At 36.9% G+C, this 24927-nt stretch overlaps 1 protein-coding gene across 3 annotated transcripts in view; it reads right to left on the reverse strand.

Moving 5' to 3' along the window:
- Positions 1 to 24927, reverse strand: part of NVL (nuclear VCP like) — a 105799-nt gene that overhangs the window by 60372 nt on the left and 20500 nt on the right. For all 3 annotated transcript variants that reach the window (XM_007167229.2, XM_057548275.1, XM_057548285.1), the window contains exons 11-17: positions 23899 to 24016; positions 18419 to 18563; positions 13718 to 13967; positions 11787 to 12005; positions 10872 to 10976; positions 6040 to 6102; positions 751 to 870 (exon numbers count right to left, since the gene is read on the reverse strand). In XM_007167229.2, coding sequence (XP_007167291.2) covers positions 751 to 870; positions 6040 to 6102; positions 10872 to 10976; positions 11787 to 12005; positions 13718 to 13967; positions 18419 to 18563; positions 23899 to 24016 — 1020 coding nt within the window. The remainder of the gene's footprint in view (positions 1 to 750; positions 871 to 6039; positions 6103 to 10871; positions 10977 to 11786; positions 12006 to 13717; positions 13968 to 18418; positions 18564 to 23898; positions 24017 to 24927) is intronic.

The raw sequence follows: 24927 nt of genomic DNA on the forward strand, positions 1-24927 counted from the left end.
TTCTGAATGCTGGGAATTTTAAGCAAAACGAGGCACCTAATAAATGTTTCACAGCCCAAGAACACACACAGAGTAACTATGTGAAAACAAGTCACATAAGAAATATAATCATTTCCTCAATCATCTTGTAATAAATGTACTTACTACACAGTCTTTGCTATCCTCTTCAAAAGGTTATATATATATATTTTAAATATATTCTTTATATTATGCTTCACTATGATTCAAACAGTATTCCTAATAACTGTTTTCCAGGCAATCACTGTACCAAAATTTCTAAGAATGGTGACTCAGTGTAGTAATGCAAGTGGTCTTTAATGCACACCAATTTATATCTTCCCCAGATAGAAATGGTGCTGCGTCTTAAAGCATATCATCTGACCCTACTTTGAGTGCATGATGTCTTAAATTATATTTTCTCCAAGAACTCTGAAGAGAATCATACGATTACAAGGCAGGCTATCCAAAACTAATAATCATTTCCATTACCCAAAACTCATTTGTGTGAATCAGATATGTGCAACCAAAATAATACACAGAAAGAAAAATGGATACAGAGGCTAATAAGAATACAATTGTTATCCCTAGGCCCTGTTTCCAAATTACTAGGTTTCTTCACTTAAAGAGTCTCAGTGTTCTCAATGAATGACTTTATAAGAACTATTTGAAGTTTACATAACTTTGGAAGAACTTACAAAAGGTTTATGGTGCTTAAAAAAAAATCTGTAATCACTAAACTATGATACCTACCTCTCGGACTGATCTTCGAGGGCATAAGGCATCCACTTCATCAAAGAATATCACGCAGGGTGATGAATTCTTGGCTCGCTGAAAAACCTGTCGCACAGCGCGCTCGCTTTCACCAACATACTAGCCATATACAGAAAGGAAATAAAGTGTAGAGATGTTTCAACTTTGGAGTTTGGGCCAAATTATAGCAGTACTAGTTTTAAATGACATTTATATGTCAGAGTCCAAGAAGTATTAGGTCAAAAATAGCCAGTTATATGTGGTTCAACTTAATAAGATTAGCTATTATTTAAGCTTATTATAAATTTCCTCATTTATAAAATGAAGACTAAATAGAATGAAAGGTCTCCTCTAGCTCAAAAAAATTCCACAATTTTATGGTATTTTAGAACGGATCAAGGCTTTATGCATATAAAATACCCAGCAGTAATTTTCATTAATTCAACAGTATTTTAAATGTGAACAAGACAATTTACTGTTCTGTCGTTTCTACACAAGTCATCTTGCTAAAGGAAGAGCTAACAGTCATACAGCATCAGAGGAGGCAAACTGAGCCAGTTAGACATCTACCAGGTTTCATAATGCATAATGTATGGTAAAATCAAAATACAAAGCAATTCACAAGCAGCTATAACATTAGGACTAATTAATATAAAAAGTTATATGTAAAAATACAGTTTTACTTTCAGCTAAGCACAAGAAATTGTTCTTGTAAAATTTCAAATTAGTTAACTAAGAAAAGCTTTGTTTCTCATAATAATACTGCTACACAAGGCAATCTGAAAATGTCTTTATGGTGCCAATTATATCATAAGGTTATCTTTTATGTTATTTTATGACTATATGGTCATAATAAAGTAATTAAGGCACAGAATACATCACAGATGACAATGATTAAAGTATTTTTATTTTCTATTTGAGTAGAACTTCTTTTCCTCAGATCTGTCCTGTAACTTTTCTTTCTACTTTTGCTTATTCTGCTTCTCTCATTTGAACTGCTTCTCCAACTTACCTCTAAAACAGCTCTTGCATTCTAGATCAAGATCACTAAAGATCACTAATCTTTCTTCCCTCCACCCTCTCTTCTTTGCTCTTATAGCACTTCCTACTATTATAACTTCTGAGCTATTCTACCTTCACTATATTACATCATAAAGTCCTTGGAAAGCAGAAGTCATGACAGTTTCAAATTTTTGTCTGATCGTAACATCCTGCTCAGTGTACAAATACAGCAGACCTATTTAGTTTCCTGAAAAATCTGAATCAGCAAAAATTATATTTGGAATGCTGAAAAGACATTCAGTAGATATTTTTAAAGAAAAGATATCAGTGGGTTGGGACAGAGAGTTTCAAACAGGGATGAAAGAGAAAAATCAATACAGCCGGCAAAGGGACTTTGGATATAGCTAACCAAAATGACTAAGTAAAAGGAAATTTAATTTAGGGGAAGGTAAACCTAAAGTTTCAAAAGGACAGATTAAAATCAATTCATCTTAAGAAAGGTAACAATGATTAAAATTCCCACTACCTTGGCCTTTAAGAACTATTTCAAGTAAGGATCCTACACTTATTATTTCTAATTCCTTATTTGCCATCAGTTTTCAACCATTATAATCTGGCTTTTGCAAACATAATTGTTGAAAATATTTTCCCTAAAGTCACTAGTGACATTCTAATTGCTAAACCCAGGGTCCTACTTTCAATTTCTTTTCTATTGTTTGGTTATATTGACAGGTGGAAAAAATTATCTTCCCTAGGTTTTCAGGCTTAGAAAGTCTTGGGCGTCCTCCACCTTCGGAACAGTCTCCTTTGCCAGTTTTTCCTTCCCTGGCCCGTAAATGTTGGTGTCTTCCAAGGTTCTGTCAGAGACCACCTTACAATACTACTCACCTTACCCATTCCCTAGGTTTTAGGTGCCATTTAGATGATACTTATTCCCAAATCTCTTCAGAGCTCCAGATTCACATTTCCTATAGTTTGCTGAAGCCCTCCAAATGGCTCTTTAAATCTAAAATGTCCTAGAGCAAACTCATTTTCTAACCCCAAGATATCTACCTTCCTCATTAGATCACCTAACCTCTCAGAGTCATTCTGGACTCTTCCACAGACCTCTTCCCACATTTACCTCTAAAAAACAAAGCAGATGACAATGAGATAAAATTTCATACTCATCAGACTGGCAAAAATTAAGTAACTTTCATTCACTGCTGGTGAAAGTAAAACTCAGTAACAACCACTTTGGGAAAAAAGTGGGCAATACTTAATATTTTTGAAAATGTATATACTGTATAAGATATAGCAATTCTACTGCTGAGTATATACCCTAGGGCGAAAATATCTCACAAATATGCATAAGGATATATATATATAATGTTCAACCTAAACATGAATCAAGAAAAAAACTGATGTTTTTAAGGGACTTCCCTGGTGGCACAGTGGTTAAGACTCCACGCTCCCAGTGCAGGGGGCCCGGGTTTGATCCCTGGTCAGGGAACTAGACCCCACATGCACGCTGCAACTAAGAATTCACATAACACAACTAAGGAGCCGGTGAGCAGCAACTAAGGAGCCCGCCTGCCGCAACTAACACCTGGTGCAACCAAATAAATAAATAAATATTTTTTTTATAAAAAAGAAAAAAACTGATTTTTTTAAAAGTGTGGTTATACTCATTCAACGGTAATAGTTTAATAAACCCCAGATATACCCATCACCCTGCTTCATTATTATCAGCTCAATTCATGATTAACCTTGCTTCATCTATACTATTGTCCACTTTTCTTTCTACTTGATATTTTGATGGAAAGCCCAGACATCATAACTTTATTTGTAAATATTTCACTGTCTCTAAAAGATAATGGTTTTTAAAAAGAATATATTTTAAAAATCCCATCATTTATAAATTTATTTATTTATTTATTTATGGCTGCGTCGGGTCTTCGTTGCTGTGTGCAGGGTTTCTCTAGTTGTGGCGAGTGCGGGCTACTCTTTGTTGTGGTGCGCAGGCTTCTCATTGTGGTGGCTTCTCTTGTTGCGGAGCACGGGCTCTAGGCACGTGGGCTGCAGTAGTTGTGGCACACGGGCTCAGTGGTTGTGGCTCGCAGGCTCTAGAGCGTAGGCTCAGTAGTTGTGGCACACGGGGCTTAGTTGCTCCATGGCATGTGGGATCTTCCCGGACCAGGGCTCGCACCTGTGTCCCCTGCACTGGCAGGCACATTCTTAACCACTGAGCCACCAGGGAAGTCCAAAGACAATGGTTTTAACATAACTACATCATTATCACACTTAAAAGTTATTTTCTTTTTTTTTTTTTTTTTTTAGAAATTCACGTTCTTTTATTTATTTATTTATTTATTTATGACTGTGTTGGGTCTTCGTTTCTGTGCGAGGGCTTTCTCTAGTTGTGGCAAGTGGGGACCACTCCTCATCGCGGTGCGCGGGCCTCTTCCTATCGCGGCCTCTCTTGTTGCGGAGCACAGGCTCCAGACGCGCAGGCTCAGTAATTGTGGCTCACGGGCCCAGTTGCTCCGTGGCATGTGGGATCTTCCCAGACCAGGGCTCGAACCCGTGTCCCCTGCATTGGCAGGCAGATTCTCAACCACTGCGCCACCAGGGAAGCCCAAAAGTTATTTTCTTAATATAAAATGTCCAGTAGGTGTTCACATTTCCAATTCTCATAAACTTATTTTTTGAAACATGTAAAATAATACTACATGTTATTTAGGGATAAATATATAACATACAGTAAATGCAGAAAGAAGTGTACAGAAAGTGTACAGAAAGAAGTGTACAGAATTAATAAATTCAGGATTATAGTAAATTCTATGGGAAAGAGAATGGAGGACATGATTAGGGAAGGTTTGCAGGGGGCTTCGAATATATATTGGTTTTTTTTTTTAAGGCTGGATGTTAGATACATGGAGGGGTCATTGTATTACTCTTTATAACTTCTTATATGCTTGAAATATTTCATAGTAAAATTTAAAAAATATTAACACTCTTAAAAAAAAGTTACACTCTGTTAGCTCTCGAATATTCTATTTTTTTTTTAAGAAATTCCTAATTTTTTTTTTAAGTTTTAATTTTTATTTATTTATTTATGGCTGTGTTGGGTCTTCGTTTCTGTGTGAGGGCTTTCTCTAGTTGTGGCAAGCGGTGGCCACTCTTCATCGCGGTGCGCGGGCCTCTCATCATCGCGGCCTCTCTTGTTGCGGAGCACAGGCTCCAGACGCGCAGGCTCAGTAGCTGTGGTGCACGGGCTTAGTTGCTCCACGGCATGTGGGATCTTCCCAGACCAGGGCTCGAACCCGTGTCCCCTGCACTGGCAGGCAGATTCTCAACCACTGCGCCACCAGGGAAGCCCAGCTCTCTAATATTCTAAAGGTAACATTTTGACTCTAGCTTGGTATGAAGGCCTTGCACTGCCTGGCTATTACTGTTTTTCCAGCCTCACCCTTCACCCCCTCATCAATCCCTTCCCCTCAGCGCTTATTTTGAGGACCTCCTCCACTAGAAAGCCAAAATGAAGTGTAAGAAGAATAAAGATAAAAGTATAAATCCTTATTTTAGGAGCAAAGTAACATATTTAATAGGAAACAAAAAATTAGAGGGGGGATAAATTGAAATAGCCTTTTAAAACAAATGATACCACTTTCATTTCTTCTTTGTTTGAACATTATGGAATGGCATTTTACTCTTCATAGGCATGAACAAGAAATAAGAAATTCAAAGTCTCTTAAATTTAAGACACAAGCTGCTTAAATGCAGAAAGAAGTTATTATATAGTAGTTTAGTGATTTCTTCCCCCCTAAGTATTTTTATTTATTAATCCTTAACTCATTTGAACTATACAACAACAGGACAAGGAAAGCAGATCAAATGTTAGCTCCACTATCCCCAAGCTGTTGGACATTGGCCAAGTTATACGACCCCTCCAAACTTAAGTTTCCTCATCTGTGAATCAGAGAAAACAATTTGTATCTCACAGGGTTGTTGAAGAATAATATATATAAAGGGCTTGACAAATTCAGAGTTAACACTTTAAATGTTGACTATTTTGGTTATTTCCATTTTGCTGGTGAGAAAACTTAGGCTCAGAGGTTAACAGAATTAATTAAGAAAGCATTTATACACAGTAAATAGTACAGGAGAGCAAAGCTCAATCTCTTCACTCCTATTGCAGTGATTTTACCAAAAAACCCGACTGTTTCAATGATCTGAGGACCCTGTAATTTGAATGACCATTACTTTTCCTAATCAAAAATAATGGCTAATGCCACAACAACTTACCATATTTAGTAACTCAGGCCCCTTGACAGATATAAAATTTAACCCAGACTCATTTGCAACAGCCTAGTAAGAGAAAAAAGACACAAGACAAACATATAATAAAATAATAACAATGATTTGTGATAATGCAAGGACTTTTTGTGGTTTATACTCTAGTTCCCCCTTTTTATAGCTGCCTCTTTCTCATTAGAAGGAGAGGAGACAAATGGGAATAAAAAGAAAATCAAAGGAAGTAAATGTGAACCTAAAACTTTCCACAGACTAGAAATCAGATGGAAATGACTTGAAACATTTATGTAAATGTTTTGTTTACATAAACATGGTATATAAGTATATTTGTAGCCCTAGCTTAGAATCCTAGTGAAATCATAATATCTGTATAAACAAATGCTGTGCCCAATGAAAGCAATCATTCATTCATTCATTTATAAACCAGAAGTCAAAAGCATCGGTATCAGTCTTTACAGTATTTACAGGTTATTTTGTTTAATAAATAAAGATTAAACTGCATGGCTGAAAGCCAAGAGAATAACAAAGGAGAAATATATGGTTATATGTGTAGAAGAATACAAAAATTACACTGAGAATGTAGAGATGAAACTCGAATAAAATCACTCACAACTTCAAAATGATCAGGGAATAAAGTTCTTTCCTATTCTTAGAACCTGATATCTGAGCTCAAGATTTATGTTCAACACATTCCTCAGCATCTCCCCTTGGATTTTTTTATTTTCTTCTTTTCTTTTCCCATTTGGATCTCATAAGAATTTCAAATCTATCGTTTCCAAAGCAGGACTCCTGAATTTCTCCCAACTCTCCCCAAATCCCACACCCCAAACTCTTTTTCTCCCTATCCCAGTAAATATATTTTCTAAGCCAAAACCACGGTGTCTCCCCTTGATCTCCTGTCTTGTCAGGTCAGCCAATCCATCTGTAAGTTCTATTAGCTCTAATGCTAAAATGTAGGTGAGTCTGATACTTCCTATTTCTCCACTATACCACAATCCTCATCCAGACCAGCATCACCTATTGTCTGGACATGCAAAAGAACCAAACCAAACCAAACCAAAGAAACCCTAACTGGCTTCCTCTCTCTCTTGCTTTCCTCCAATCCATTCTCCACTTAACTCAAAAAATGTAAATGAGCAGGGGAGGGATAAATTGGGAGACTGGGGCTGACATATACACACTACTATATATAAAATAACTAATAAGAACCTGCTGTATAGCACAGGGAACTCTACTCAATACTCTGTAATGGCCTATATGGGAAAAGAATCTAAAAAAAAAAAGAGTGGAGATATATATATGTATATAACTGATTCACTTTGCTGTACACCTGAAACTAACACAACATTGTAAATCAACTATAATCCAATAAAAGATTTTTTAAAAATGTAAATGAGATCATATAGTTTTACTATGTTTCTCATTTATTTTCAAGTACAAATTGAAATATTCACCATGGCTTGTCAGCCTATATTTTGCGACATGACAGTTTCTTCTTAGTCCAGCCACTAGATCTTTCTCTGGTTCTCGAATTCACCAAGGCCTTTCCCACTTCAGGGATTTTGTAACTGCTGTTCCCGCTATCTGGAAGACTCTTCCCCTTCTTTCCCTGCCTCTTCATGTGGCTATTTAGTCCTTCAGGACTCTGTTAAATATCACCATCCCCTGAATACCAAACCTAAAAATAGCCACAACAGTTTGTTTATTTCCATCGTAACTTAGCTGAATCTTTAATTTTATTGTTTTGTTTACTGCCTGCCTCTTCCAGACAGACAATAAATTCCATTAGAGTAGGTGTCACGTTCACTAGTTTATCCCTAGCACCTTGTACAAGTTCTGGCAAAGTGTATGTAGCTCAGCAAATACTGGCTGAACAAATGAATGCATGCAGGCTCTGCCATGCAAAAACTGCTCAATATGTAGCTTATCCACATCTCGAAATCTCTGTCTTTCCGGCTGCCAATTTCTTAGCTTTCCTACCTCTCATGCTCTAAGTAGAGTCAGGATACACATCTAATAAAGCATGACTCATCTACATTAGGTTTTCAACATCCATATGCGAGATAACTAAGATTTCACCCATTAAAACACCCAACAGAGTTCCTGAAATTATCAGAAATCTTGTCTTCTATTGATAAATGAAATACAGTGAATATAATTGAATTTTTTCATGGATATCATCATGAATCTTGTACTCAGTGTTAGGAGCTGTTTGCTTCCATACTATATATATAGTTGCCGATGACTAAATGATTTTTACTGTTCTCTTTCCAGTTTCCTTCTTATTAGTCACCAATTTTCAGTGTGCTGGCCCCCAGCAATCACATGCCTTTACTTGATGCTATTTATATAGTATGTGCTAGCGTTTAGAAAATTTTCATTATGTTATTGTTAGCATGAGTAAACAAAACAACCAAGGTCATCCAAAATCTTAATTTTATAACTGATTCTAGGTTGCCAGGTTCTGACTGATAAGTGGCTCCGTAACTTCACTCCAGTAACACTTTGCTTCTGCCATTCCGGGACATTTTCTATTACTTCTAGATTGTAGGGCATGTAGCCATGAATCTCTTGAAGAATCTAATGAAAGTAGTGAACTCTCTCCCTGGAAAAAATACATACACTCATAATATATTGCCTGGGCTCATGGATCCAGTGAGCTGCTGAAGTCCATCCATGGAGTCCTAGGTAAGATTCCCTGCTCTAAATGGTCAGATACCAGAAATCTGACTGGACAGAGAGGGACCAAAATGTTGGCAATCTGGGGAGGCGGGAGGTGGGAAGAAGAGGAAAAATTTCATCTATGATGTCTTAACATTATTTAGGGATTTCAAATGATCTAAGCTATCTCCTTTCTGCTGTAAGCAGAACTAGTCAAATGCAGATATAACTAAAAAACAAACAAACATTACAAGGCACTCAGGCAAGGGAACTGCATCCACCCAGTGAATTCACATATTAGCTTGCAGGACCTTCTTTCTGGCTACGGTTTTCTAAAACTGTTGTGAAAAAACATAGACCAGCAACTGTGGTGTTCTCCTTTCCCTCCTTTGTTCCCAAACTCCTTTACAGCAATGCCCTGTAAGAGTACTGAAAGCATTAAGCAAGAAAATTTAGTAATATAAGTAAAAATAAGTTTTAAAAAATCTACATGTATATTATATACGTATACATATACATGGGCAAATGGCACTGTGGACATTTGGTATTTACTGAGGAGCCGCAGATTATTCGGCTGCTGTGAAACTTATTAAAAATGCCATTAATTTTGATTTCTTATTTACAAGTAATCCAAATATTTTTAAAAGTTGATAAGGGTTAAGTAAATTATAGATGGAATATTATACAGACATTAAAAATGATGACTAATATAAGATACAGACAAGAAAAATGGTTCTAATAAGCATGATTCCAAAGGAAAAAATCACAAAAGACTGAGAAATTTGCCCACATAAATATGAAAAAAAAAACCCAAAACAAAAAAGTGTCAAAACTTTGATCAATAAAGTAAGAATGCCAAAAACAGTGACAAACTACAAATATAACAGATCTTACTATATGAAGAGTGATTATAAATAAGAAAATCACATGCATGTTAGGAAAACAAAGGATACAAACAGACAATTCATAAAGAAAAAAGCCAATAAACACATTATTTTTAAAAGCCCACTAGTAGCTTAAAAACTGTAAGATAACCATTTTTACCTATCAGACTGTCAAATATTAAAAACAATGTTAATGGCTATTGCTAATTTGGAGTGTTGGGGAAATGGATACTCATACCCTATAGGGATGAAACTGGTACAAACTTTTTGGAAGACACTTTGGTAACGGATCAAGTGTAACTGGGTAATGGATCATTTTGATCGAGTGGTAATGGATCAAAAGCTTTAAATACATGCATTCTTTTTATTAAAAAATCATTTAGGAATACATTCTATTAAAATTACCCATTGAGGTACAAAAATGTAAGCACAGGACTGTTTCATGCAGTGTTGCTTTAATAGGAGAATCATTTCCATAAATTATAGAGCATCCTTATGGTAGAATACTATGCAGGCATTAAAAATACCGATGTGTATCTGTATATACTGACATGGGAAGATGTTCAAGAAATATTGATAAGTGAGAAACGCATGTTTAAAAACCTTATAGTTGTAAATATATGTATAAAAGTTATTCATATTATCTTGATATATATGTACAAAAGAACATCTGGAAGGACTAACAACAAAATGAAACAGTGGTTACTAGTAGGCAATAGTGAGAGGATTATAAGTAATGCTTTTCCCTTTTGCTTATCTATATTTTCTATTGTAAAAAACTAATTTTTCAAAATAACATTTGTATAAGGAACATAGAGGAAAATACTTATAAATAATAACTATACCAAAGCAGGAAACAAGGTCAGCTACAGACTACAACTATGCAATAGGAACATAGAGGAAAATAAGGAACATAGAGGAAAATACTTAACTTATAAATAATAACTATACCAAAGCAGGAAACAAGGTCAGCTACAAACTACAACTATGCAATAATGTTCATTAAAAACTTAGAATATAATACACAGAAAACATGAAAATTTCTGTGTTAAAATCGATGGGGTTATGGTTGATTTAAAATTTTCTTTTCCAAATTTTCAATGATATACCTTGTGTAATTAAAATAAAAGTGGGAAACTTTCCTGAAGAAAACTGTCAGTCTTTCCAAAATGAAATTCTAATAGAAAATATGCAAAAATATCTCACTGTAACATTGAAATTCATGTTATCCTAACTGATAGTAAGAAATAAAATACATGCAGTTGAATTATTCCATACCTTTGCCAGCAGAGTTTTCCCACAGCCAGGGGGACCAGCAAGGAGGACTCCAGCTGGAGTCACCAACCCAAGAGCTTTGAACTGACCTGGGTTACGTACTGGTGCCTGGAAAAAACAATCCCAACAGCAATCTGTTACAAATGTCCACTTTCTACTGCATATTCAAATCATCTCTAGATGCCTATTTTCAACACTGATTGTGAGGCCTGAAGATAAGAACAGTGCCTGGCACAGAATGCTTACCTCTGTTTCAAGCATGAGGTAAATGGTGATGAATTTAAAATCCCTGCTCTTGAAAAATTCACACTTAAATGTAAGTTCTGAAAACATTTTAGATACAGTATTTCAACATTTTAAACTCAATTTTTAGAAAACGTATCTAGATTTCTAGGTTATAAAGATTTTAAGCAATGGCCCCCTTTAAGAAATCAGAAGCAGCGGTACTCTATGTAATCAAAAGCAAGAGACACCTGTTCACTATCATCTCCACGTATTTTCTCTTTCACACCTCTAAATGGATCATACATCATTAATGAACCATGAAATGATCAGGGAGGTGGAAAAGTAAGAGTAAATGAAAATCCAAAGTTTCACGGGCATTAAAACTGCTTTGACCCTTATGAGCGTGATCAAGTTCAGAAAGTATTTCTCAAATAATTTATTCTCGGTTAAAACCTAAAATGTTTTCTTTTCTTTTCTTCTTTAAACTCACTGCCATAGAATTCAAGCACAACCAAAAGAAAAAATCTAAAGCAGATCTCAGAAGAATGAAAAACCATCATTGGGGGCTTAATAATAATACAACAGATAAAAGAAAACATATAGTTAAGCCAATTTAGACATACAACTTCGTACACACGTATGGTCATTTACCCATCACACACGCCAACAACAGTTAGCGGCCGATATACCTACCAATATTGCCATGGTGAGCTCCTCTCTAATGTCTTCCAGGGCACCAATATCTGCCCATGTCACATTAGGGACAGTGACAAAGCCTTCCCTTTTAGCAGAGGGCTGGACAGAGGATAGAGCAACAATGAAATCATTCAACTCAAGGCACAGCCCTTGCAGCTGCTCCTCTGAGAGGGGATCTCGGTTCCTTAGCAACCCCAAGAGCCTTTGCAATTCATCCTGAAAGGGAACAAATGAGGGGAAAAAATGAAAAACCACAAAGTTTGTTGAAAACGTTATTGTTTGTACTTCAAAAAATTATTACTGCAATATTTCTGTAAACTACACGAACTTCTACGCATTTTAATAATTTTTTCCATTGGCATAGGTCATTTATTTTGCTCCAAATGGATCATTTGATTTAGTCAAGCAAAGATACACTGACTATCATCAAATATAGAAGAATGATTTTTATTTACTCTACTAGGGCTAGCTATAGCAAACATAAGCAGTTGGCAAATATTCATTTCAACAATCATGTTATTTCCATTCTTCATTTACAAATATTCACGAAACAGCTGAATTTTGATGAAATTAAAACAAAGTTACTCTGGTGGCAGTTTAATTTCTTAATATGGCTCCTTGATAGTTTATCAACTAAATAGAAAGCAGGCAATTTTCCTAGTACGAATGAATCTTGAACTTCAAAGGCAGATTTCTTGCTTTGCGAGGAATATGAAAGAACAGGTGTAAAAAGTAACTCTGAATAATTCAACTTATAAAAGCCTAATTTATATGCAATATTATAAAAGGAATGAGTTTACTATTATTTTTAACAGATATCATTGTGGTTCCAAATGAGTACGGAACAAACAAATGATTTGAAAACAAGAGACCTGGATCTAAGTTCCTGCTCTGGAAAGTAGAGGCCGTGTGGCCTCGGGCAAGTCACAATCTCTTAAGCTTAGTTTCTTTGATTATGAAATGGGAAAAGTAATGATATTTACTTAACAAAGTTATATGGAGCAAGTTATGTAACATGTAAAAGCGCCCTGTGCCAGCTATAAAATGCTATATAAATGTTATACTGAGTTTTCATGACTCATAAAACTCAAAATTTTAACAGATCTTGGATAATATATGTCCCTCTCACATTCTCAGCCCTGTCCTCCAGCACCATTTGCAGCTAGGGACAAGGATATGGTTGCATCAGCAGACTATCTTAGTATATCAAACCAAAAGGTAACCTGGAAATATAACAAAATGCCAGTGTTCTCATAAGAGCTGGAAAACATTTTCTGTGAAGAATTAGAGAGTAAACACCAAAGGCTTTATGGGCCATGCGGTCTCTGCTGTATGGACGTCTATGCGGATTCTGCTGTGAAGTGTGAAAGTAGAAAAACACTCCGCGTCAATAAAGGAGCGTGGGGACCTCCCTGGTGGCACAGTGGTTAAGACTCCACGCTCCAATGCAGGGGGCCCGGGTTCGATCCTGGTCAGGGAACTAGATCCCACATGCCTGCCATAACTAAGAGTTCGCATGCCACGACTGAGGAGCCCGCGAGCTGCAACTAAGACCTGGCACAACCAAAAAGAAAAAAAAAAGTATTAAAAAATAAAATAAAAAATAAAGGAGCATGGCTGTGCTCCAATATAACTTTAATTTACAAAAACAGGCAGTGAGCAGGTGGGCCACAGTTTGCCAACACCTGCTGTAGATTTCATAATCATTATTGTAAAAGGAATTTATTCAGAATCAACTGAAAAAAGTAAAACAACTTGTACTTTTGAAATTATAGACACTCTGGGTATAACTGATAATTACTCTAAAGATACAATGCCAATGAAACAGAAAATCATAAACCTCAACTATATTGACACTTGCCTGCTTGTAAGATAACACGTATTAAAAACGTTTAAATGACAGTTTAAGGTACCGGTAGAGAAAGCACCTGTGTTTCAGAAGTGGGTTCAGTTCCAATCCTTTCTTCCTGGCCTCCTTCAGAGGGCGAACCTTCGATCTCAGGACTTTTCTTCTGCTGCTCCTGCAGCTTCATTAAGACCCTGTTGACCGCACACATGGCCGCCTCTCGGCAGAGTGCCATGAGGTCAGCACCAACGAAGCCCGGCGTTAGGTGTGCTAACTGACGAAAATGAAAAGTTTCGGGAAGTCTTAGTTTTCTGCACAAAGTTTGAAGTATTCTGTAGAAAAGACAAGGAAAAGAAATTCAGATTCCTAACCTACCAGTAAAAACAAGTCACCGAGTATATTTATTTGAAGCCCTTCCTCTCTGTCAATGGTATCATAACAGGTAATAAGATCAAATAGCTCACTCATTCAGCAAATGCTAAATCGCTATAATATAGCCCACCTTATTCCAAGAGGGGTTAATGTATATACATATCTGCTTTTTTAGAAACTATATTAAATTCTGTGAAGAATAAAAAATTGGTTTTAAAAAAATATTCTGCCTTTAAGAATTTTACAATATTACAGAGGAAATAAGACAAATGATTTATGAGGATATAAGGTAAATTCTACTTTTAGAGTAGTTTAAATGGATATCTGCCAGCAAAAAAAAAGTCTCTAAACTCAAAATCAACCATTAATTTTATTCATCACGAAAAGTTATGCTGATACAAACTTTAATATCCAATTTTATATTAGGACAGTTATTTCTCCAACTTCATCTTTATTTACTGCTCATCCTTTGTACTGTGTGAAAAATTTTGCTCAACTGAACTGGCAACTAGATCCCGCATGCCACAACTAAGACCAGGTGCAGCCAAATAAACAACAAATAAATTTAAAAAACATTAAATTAAATTAAATTAAAAAAAAAAAAGAGAACCTCCAGACCATATTAGCTTTCCCTGATATATCCTCCCTAAGATCCTGTCTTCGTCTTTTAGTACTCATCACACTTCTGATTTTTTAAAGTGGTGACTGAAGTGTCAACCATTGTGTCTCCTTGGTAAACAACAGGTGCTTAAATATTTTGTCAATTAATGACTTCCTAAGAATTATTATTTCTAAGAATTATTGATAAAATAAACACTGATGGGGCTTCCCTGGTGGCGCAGTGGTTGAGAGTCTGCCTGCCAGTGCAGGGGACACGGGTTCGAGCCCTGGTCTGGGAAGATCCCACATGCCGTGGAGCAACTAGGCCCGTGAGCCACAACTACTGAGCCTGCGTGTCTGGAGCCTGTGCTCCGCAACAAGAGAGGCCGCAACAGTGAGAGGCCTGTGCACCGCGATGAAGAGTGGCCCCCGCTTGCCGCAACTAGAGAAAGCCCTCGCACAGAAACGAAGACCCAACACAGCCAAAAATAAATATAAAAATAAATAAATTAAAAAGTATTCGTTATCTGAAATTAAAATTTAAGGAAAAAAAAATAAACACTGATGTAATTCTATTAATATATTAATTCTATTTATATAATTTCCCCATCTTAGAATTTAATTCATTAACATCTGCATATAATAATATAACTAGTTTGCTTCTGCCTTCAGAGCTAGATAAAAGTATAAAAATAAGAAAACTGTATTATGCCTTTGTCGAAGACTCAGTCAGAAATACTCTTCCAGGACTTTCCTGGTGGTCCAGTGGTTCAGACTCTGCGCTCCCAATGCAGCGGGCCCTGGTTCAATTCCTGGTCAGGGAACTAAGATCCCACATACGGCAACTAAGCCCACACACCACAACTACTGAGCCCACGCACCGCAACTAGAGAAGCCTGTGCGCTGCAACAAAGAGCCCAAGAGCCACAACAAAGACCCAGCGCAGCCAAAATAAATTAATTTTTAAAAACTATTAAAAAAAAGAGAGATACACTTCCTTAGGAGGGGAAATTAGTGTTCAATGGGTATGGAGTTTCAGTTTTGTAAGACAGAAAAAGTTCTAGAGATTCACTACAATGTGAGTATACATAACACTACCGAACTGTACTCTTAAAAATGGTTATGATAGCAAAGTTTGTATGCGTTTTTTTACCACAAAAAATAAAAAAAATAAATAAAAAACTTCTTCCTTAAAAAATTCTACCTCATAATTATATTCAAGAGCTATCTTCTTTCAGGCCTGACCTTGCTCTTCCCAATTGGCCTTAAACATAGTAAACATTTAATACCCCTCTTTAGAAAAATTCTTCCCCTAGCCGTCTAAGACTTAGCTAGACCATTACAGCCTACATAAAACACCAATGTATGCCTATAGAATTTACTTCCTGAATCTAAAATGGAGTTTGAACAAACCGACAAAAGGCAATCATAAATAACTGTAGATACCAGAAATAGATGGATTTTATTTATTAAGTACAAAAGAAAAGGTACCTTTAGAGGAGAGAACTCTGACAAATTTTTCAAGTGATCAAACTTAACATCACCAACAATGATACAAACTGACACTATGAACTTCCTGAAATGTTCTGAGACATCTCACCACGAATGTAGTATTCTTGCCCAAAATATTTAACCCGAATCTAATCATGAAAAAGCAATCAGATAAATTTAAGTTGTAGAGTGATCTGCAAAAAACTTATCTAGACAATTCAAAAATGTCGATGTCACGAAAGTACTCTCTCCCACAAAAAGGCAGATTAAAGGAGATTAAAGGGACATGACAACTACATAGCAGGTTTGCTCTTTATTGAATCTAGGGTAAAAAAAAAAAAAAGCTAAACAAAATGAAAGATTAAAGGTACAATGGACAGTTTTGGGGCAACTGGGAAAATTAGAATAGACTGTGTATTAAATAATATTATTGCCAGTGTTAAATTACTTTAGTATGGAAAATGGTATGATAGTTACACAGGAGAATTATTTACAGCTAAAGTGTCATGATGTCTTCAACTATCCTTCAAATGGGCTGGCAAAAAAAATAAAGATATATACACACACACACAAATATATGTTTTTATACACAGAGTGAAAGTAAATACGGCAAAATGTTAACAAGTGGTAAATTCAGCTAAAGGACATACAGATATTTATTGTATTATTTTCTCAACTTTTCTGTAGGCTTGAAAATTTTCAAAATATGGCTATCTAGGAGCGCCCTTTAAAAACTTTGTTGATGATGGAATAGTGATCAATGGACAAAGGATTTTATCTAGCAGGGATGATGGGCTCTACTGCGTCTATGTCTCTACCATTAAGTTTGGCACTTAATCAAAAAAAGGCTTGATAAAGGATACAGGCCTTACTTCTCTTTCTGTACTGTAAGCATCCTATATTCCTCATATTACCTACCCCAGTGGTATATACATATAATATACGCTCAATACATGTTTGCTGAACAAATACAAACAACTTAAATACTAAATAATATTATTTTGCTGTGGGTATAAACATGTTAGTAAAGAAACCTGAATGGTTGAGTAACTAAAGATTATATATGTGAGAATGCAATGAGCATACCTATAGATGACACTGAATACAATAGCTGAAGAAGAAAATGCCAATGTATCAAAAGCTGAAGTCACATTAAGTACTGGGAAGAAGGTAAGGATGACGTGTTCCTTCCTAATGCTTTCTCCTGTCCAAAGTGTCTTCTGATCACTTTTATGTCCTGCATTCATTAAGTCTCCTGTCCTTCATCTCTTCCCTTCTCCACTGTCCCCGTAACTATACTTTCACTACATACCACTTTCTCTAAAAGCCACTGGCGATCGTGTACAGCAATTTAGTGTCATTAACTTAAGCCAAAAGTCATTATAAATACGGTATTTCAGGGCTTCCCTGGTGGCGCAGTGATTAAGAATCCGCCTGCCAATGCAGGGGACACGGGTTCAAGCCCTGGTCTGGGAAGATCCCACATGCTGCAGAGCAACTAAGCCCGTGCGCCACAACTACTGAGCCTGCACTCCAGAGCCCGCAAGCCATAACTCCTGAAGCCCGGATGCCTAGAGCCCATGCTCTGCAACGAGAAGCCACCGCAATGAGAAACCCGCGCACCGCAATGGAGAGTAGCCCACGCTCACCGCAACTAGAACAAGTCCGCGCACAGCAACGAAGACCCAACTCAGCCAAAAAAAAAAAAAAAAATACGGTATTTCAGCACATTACTAGATTTTCTTTACTCCATTGCCTGAACAGTGCCTCCCGAGATATTTTTGTTACTGAGATATTGGTGGATGTTTCTTTGCTCTACGGACATTCAACCCCAATTACTAGGAAAGGTTGGTTCTAGAGCAAACAGACAGCTTTCAACTCTCTAGCTATCATTTAATTATTTGTCAGGGAACCTATGACCTTAGGCAGATTAGTGCAACAAGTTAAAATACTTGTTAAACTCAGATTTAGCCTACATGTGGACCAGTGAGCACTATTCCATAGCTCTAGACACTCTCCTTAGGCTGATCGGCCACCTAAAAAACACAAGACACTGTTAATAAGACCAGATAAATGAGTATGGATACATAAGTCCAATATCACTACTGAAAAAAGCAGCCTGAAACAACTGCCATATTAATGAGTAAATTGTTTTCTTAAGCATTAATTTAATGTGGGCTTTCTCCTTTCCAAATCAATTTCACTGACACATAAAGAGAGAGAGAAAGAAAAGGCTACATGATATTTCTCACCCCTCATTTTCAAAGCATTCAGTTCAGATGATGTAGTGGCATATAAACTTCATTCTCTAAGAGTGTACCTTTCCCTGGATGCTTCATCTGGGATACCTAGGCATATCTCTCGGTCGAACCTTCCTGCACGTCTCAAAGCAGGGTCCAAGGAGTCTGGTCGGTTAGTAGCTCCGATGACTAGGACCCGAGCTGTAGCGGCCATGTTATTCAGATCTAGTAAGAACCAGACACAGGATGAGTGGTGAATAAGACACTTGACATTAAGGATAATAATGCTTACACAAGTCATTTAAGTGGTTAGAGAGAGAGTATTACACACTGACAGCAATATATATATAGGTATATAAAACTAACATTCACTAAATGTCTAATACGGGAAAGATGTGAGGAAAATACAAACTTTGTCCTCAAGCAGCTCAATCTACTTGAAGCACAGTAAGCGTAAACAAAGCACCACAGTGATATGATGGAAGATATTATGAATTCAGACTGAGGAATCCGGGAGAACTCAGGGAGGAGGTAACATTCCAGAAAAGGCTTGAAGGGTAAATAGGATATTGATAAACTGAAACATAGGTTAATGAAATTTTACATGGAAGAAATGGAATGAGCAAAAAGCACAGAGGTACAAACAGGTGTGGCATGTTAAGACAAGGTGAGTGGTCCACCAATAGGGAGTCTTGGCAAGACAGAGTAGTATGTATCTCAAAACAGACTCATGGCATTGAGATGGGGGAATACAATACAGTCTCCAGTTGCTCTGGCCTAATCCAGATACAGATTTTTATTAATGGACAGAATGCAGCGCCTAAAGTGTATTTTCCACAAGTATTATTTCTCTCAACTGAACCAGGGGTGACTGGCAGAGAGTCTGAGGTTACACCCCCTCACAGGTAACTAAAGCCTCTATCAGCCAAGTCGTGAGGAATTTAGAGTATATTCTTTTGCCAACAGGAAGCCATGAAAGGTTCCTCTGATAAGATTTGTGTTTTAGAAAGATAACTCTAATAATAATTTTGAATGGAGTAAAGAGGAATAAATGCAAAAAGAGTTTGTTGTGATTTGAATACAATAATCAGGTGAGAGATGAGTGAAGGCAGAAACACAGGAGATGAAAACAAAAAGCCCAATTTAAGGTCCAAGTTGTAGATAGAATCAAAAGCACTAAGCAAATGATTCAATGTGAAGGAGGAAGAGAAGGAAGAGACAAAGACAACTCAGTTCGGATGCTGTTAACTTAAATATGGAATACAGGAGGGAGGTCAGACGTGCAGAAAGGGCCACAGGGGAGGCCAGTGGAGCTCTGGACACACCGAGTGTGAGGGGACGTGGGACAGTCACCTGCAAGTATCTGACAGGCAGCTGCGAAGATGGGTTGCAAGCCTATCAGAAATGAAGGTTAGAGATGTAATTTGACAGTTTTTCAATGCGTTGAACAGCAGATAGTTGGGAAGTGGGGAGGGCAAGAAGAAAAGAAGATCAAGTGTAAAACCTTATGGGATATCTTTCCCTAAGGGATGGAGAAAAGGAGGCAAGTAAGTAAAGGAAAGCAGTAGGGAGTTGTCAGAGAACAGAAGGACAGAGAGAGTGTTACTCAAGCCAAGTGTGATAATAACGACAAGGACAAGGCGATCACAGTATCAAATGCTCTCAACCACCACCGCTAACACTCACTGGGTGCTCGCCCCGTGCCAGGAACTACTCTAGGTACAATCCCTGCCCCCAGAAAACAACTGTAAGAGGTGGGTTCAGAGGGGTGAGGGCTGAGAGCAAACCAAAAGACGTGGCCAGCGGTGATCATCAACGAGTTTTCTATGATTGTTTCAGTGGAATGGTAGAGGCAGAGAGACAATTGTAGGGGTGGGGTTACAGAATAGAACTGAAATAGAAACATATTTAATTGGCAGTGACTATTCTTTGGATAAATTTGGACTGAAAAGAAAAGAGGCATAAGGTATACGTTTGAGCGAGACAAGAAAGCTCTTTAATACTTTTTGAAAACTGAATAAAAGGAATCAGCTAAAAAAGAGACTCACGCTACAAGAGGAGATCCCTGAACAAGCAGAACTACTTTACAGAAAACGAGTTGACACCTCAGAATTGATGTAGCACCACGAGCTACAAACTTGCAGTCACAGGAAGATGTTCCTATGCTGAACCCTCCCTGCACTAATGCTGGTACAGAGCCAAAGCTGTTCCACTGCTGACTCAGGGATGCTTTCAGTCTCACAGCTAAAACAATGACCAAGGGTAGGAGTCTGCTTCCTTTTTCTAGTTCACATTGCTCAGACACTACAGTCTTGGTGATATGCTCTGAACATAGCAAGGGTTAATAACAGAATTCAACAAGAACAATCATGGAAATCTGTTAAATCTTCAGTAATGAAAATATCCTTCCACAGGAAGTCAATACTTAGTAACACAAGTGCTGTTTCAAAAGCCAGAAAGATAAAAATCAGACCTTAGCTAGGATTGGCCACCTACTACAAGATAAATCCCATTCTTTTTCTCACTTTTAGAGGATCTGATCATTTTAAATTGAAGTTACATTAGCCAAAAGTATGAATTTCTGATTATTAAAAAAATAAAGTTTTACTTGTTTTTATACAGAGTAAAAGAAACAAAAACTAGTTAACGTGTTTCTGGGATAACAGCTCTCACAAATAAAGCATTTGTGGTAGCTCATTAATTGCATATGTATAAATAAACATCTGGATTCTGGCCTATGCTTTGCTAATGACTCACTGTATGCACCTGGCCCTTAGCTCTCTGTGCATCAGTTTCCTCATAAACAAATGATGATATTTTAAGATCCTTCGCAGCTCTTAATGATTAGAATTATGTCTGAGTTTAAGTTTTTAAAATTAGGTGAAATTAGTTTTTTTAAGTGGTCTCCTTAATTATCTTGTTCATATTAATTTACCTAAAAAGTGTTAACTTCTTAAAATTTCAGATTTATAAACTCTGATTTAATAAGGTTTTACAAAATTCTCAAACTGTAGGGAAAAAAATGACCACATGGTACAGGCTATTTGGGAAGAGAGAAAGAAATAAGTCCTCCTAAAACCGAGTTCCTCCACTGAGTTTATGATTAACATCTCTATCCAAAACTTTATTCCCTTTCTTGTCCCACCCCTGTTCCCCTCAGGATTAAGGAGTATCAAAGAAAAGGGAGAACTGAGACCGAGCAGGACTCCGCAGGCCCTCCTGCGTACAAGCCCCTCTGTGTCCTCTGCTTCTTGTTTGGCCTTCCCAGAGTTCTAAAAAGTGAACTCAAGCAGCTAACAGTTACAACAACAGAGTCACAGGACTCCTAGTTCCTCAAGAAGAGATATATAGATAACAATCTGACACACACCTTTCAGTGGTTCTACAGAAACTAAGACCCTCCACCCAGTGGAGGATGGTGACTACATGCTGACCACAAGCACAGAGCCCCCAGACTGGCTGGTGATTAAAATTCCCGAAACATCACCCTGTTACCTCTCCTCCAACCAATCATAAAAATGCCCAGGAGCTGATCGTGTACCCTGCGACCCTCACCCCTAATATCGCCTTTAAAAAACCCTGCCTGAAAGCATCAGGAGTTCGGGTCTTTTAAGCATTAGCTGCCTACTCTCCTTGCTTGGTGCCCTGCAATAAACACTGTTCTTTCCTTCACCACAACCCAGTGTCAGTAAATTGGCTTTGCTGGGCACTGGGCAACTGGATCTAAGTTCAGTTCAGTAAAAGGATGACTATGTAAGTTGAATTATTTATTGTTTTCCCTATTTTGGTTTATAAAGGGGAAACTTAAAACACACACAAAGACACACCAAAAATCCCAACTAACAGGGCTTTCAGTAATGTTCTAGTAATAGTAGTCTGCTTAATTCCTGTACTTGTTCATTTTTCCACATTTTAATATCTCTGAAATCAGAATGTTTATACTATCAATGTGATAAGCATTATGTCATACTTTGATTGGTGTTTTGCCATTTTCCTTCTCAGAGGTACATAAAATAATGGTGTATCTTATAACTGATAACAAATTAGCTTCAATAAAATAATGATAATTCAGAACACAGTCCTGGGACTTCCCTGGTGGCACAGTGGTTAAGAATCCGCCTGCCACTGCAGGGGACATGGGTTCGAGCCCTGGTCCGGGAAGATCCCGCATGCCGCGGAGCAACTAAGCCCGTGTGCCACAACTACTGAGCCTGCGCTCTAGAGCCTGCAAGCCACAACTACTGAGCCCGCATGCCACAACTACCGAAGCCCACGTGCCTAGAGCCCGTGCTCCACAACAAGAGAAGCCACTGCAATGAGAAGCCTGCACACCGCAATGAAGAGTAGCCCCCACTCACCATAACTAGAGAAAGCCCGCACGCAGCAATGAAGACCCAACACAGCCAAAAATAAATAAATGAATAAATTAATTAAAAAAAAAGAATTGATGCAGATATTTTAAAAAAAGAACACAGTCCTTAAAACATGGCAAGAAAATTTTACATAAAAATAAAACAGCAGAATTAGCAATCTACAACCTAGCATCACAAGGAATGCAAAATATGTATTACTTCAAATTTTCTTATGTACATAAAACATGCTATTTCACAGTAAGATTTAGTTCCAAAAGTTCTACTCATGCTGAGTCCTTTCCTCCAAATTTATATCCAAAACCCATTAAACAAAATTGAAAAACAAAACAAAAAAACAAAACAAACAAACAAAAAATTGAAAAACAAATTACAGATAGGAAGTAATTGCAGTATATTTAACAAAAGATTTGTTTCCATAATATATTAAAATATAATATTCACTCAAATTTTCTTTTAAATTCAATAGAACAATGGGAAAAGGATGAGAAAAGGGATTTTGGAAATAATATGAACAGCCAAAAAAGTATGGAAAGATGATCTACATCAATGGCAAAAATTAAAACAATTCAATGTTGTGGAGGATCTGGAGAAAGAGTGACTCTAGTACGGCGCTGCTGAAGATGTAAATGGCAAAGACTTTTTGGAAGGCAATTTGCCATTTCCTATAAAAATTTTAAATGTACACTCTTTAACCATTGCTGCGTCTTAGAAAAATACATGTGTATCAAAAAGGCCCATTTAAGGATATTCCCTACAACTTGTTGTAAAGCAAAAACCAAAACAACTTGAATATCCATCAAAATGGAAATATTTAAGTACAATATGATAAATTTATCCTAAAGGATACCAAGCAGCAATTAAAAAGAGATAGATATAAATGCATTAAAATGGCAACATTTCCAAGAAATATTAAGATACAAACAGCAGGTTATATAGAATAGTGTGTATGGTGCAATCAGAGCATTGTAAAAAGCAAAACAATGTTACTGCATTTATACATGTGTGTAAATGCTTTAAAAATAACTGTAAGATATACTCCAAAATTAATGATGCAATCTTTTATGAAAAGAAAAAGATTTCTGTTTTTACTCTGTGTTTTATGCTACTTGAACGTTTCATATCTTCAAATCTTACACTAAAAAAAAAAAATTCATTCTCTTAAAGTGAATTCATTATTTCAAACTGACCGTCCATGCAGGTTAGGAGCTGGGCTACGATTCTTCGTTCCATATCTTTTGAAGCAACTTCTCTTTTGGGGGTAATAGCATCAATTTCATCAATAAAAAAGATACATGGTGCATTTGACTAGAAATAAGAATATCACAAAAAGACAATCATAAATGTATTCCCTATACTGCAGCATGGTTAAGTATATACATTTTTTTCAATCTTAAAGTTCTAGGATCATTCACCAAAAGAATAACCCTAAAGAAGGCAGTTCACAGTGATTTACTTCTGATTTTTATCTGACTTAGGAGAAGTGAGAGGATTAAAAGAGAACAGTAAGAGACTACATATAGGATAACACATTTATAGTCTTCTTATCAATCCATGGTATAGTCTTCTCATCAATCCATGTTCTGTGATGATAAAACTACTGAAATTCTTTTGTAAATTAGGCACATTTGCTATGTTCTGAAATTTAAAAATAGTAAGTTTATAAATTTTAAACTAGAAAAACTAAGTTCACTACAAACGTTTCATGAATGTTCCTACCAACATAAAAATATCCAAGCTTTTCCCTAGAATCTGCTATGAGAGGAATTTAAGAAGCACCAGAGGCTTTGTTTTTATTTTTTTTATTGTGGTACCATCTTAACCATTTTAAGTGTATGGTTTAGTGGCATTAAATACGTTTACGTTGTTTTCACCATCCCAAACTGAAACTACCAGAGGCTTATTCTGGAGACTACATTGAGTAGGAAAGGAGGGTAAAGTTCCAATACATCAGTGTGGACAGCGATCACCTTCAGTCTTTTTTTGAACATAAACGAGATAGAGTCCAGAGAGAGTAAGTTAAGATACAATATAAGCACAACGACCTGCAATAGTCAAATTCACAGAGGCAGAAAGTAGCACAGCACTTGCCAGGGGCTGGGGGCAGGGGAAAATGAAAGGTTAGTGATTACTGGGTACAGGGTTTCAGCTTGGGAAGATGAAAAGTTCTGGAGATGGATGGGGGTGATGGTTACATAACAATATGAGTGTGCTTAATG

Source organism: Balaenoptera acutorostrata, chromosome 1 (assembly GCF_949987535.1).
Source record: "Balaenoptera acutorostrata chromosome 1, mBalAcu1.1, whole genome shotgun sequence".
NCBI lineage: Eukaryota > Metazoa > Chordata > Mammalia > Artiodactyla > Balaenopteridae > Balaenoptera > Balaenoptera acutorostrata.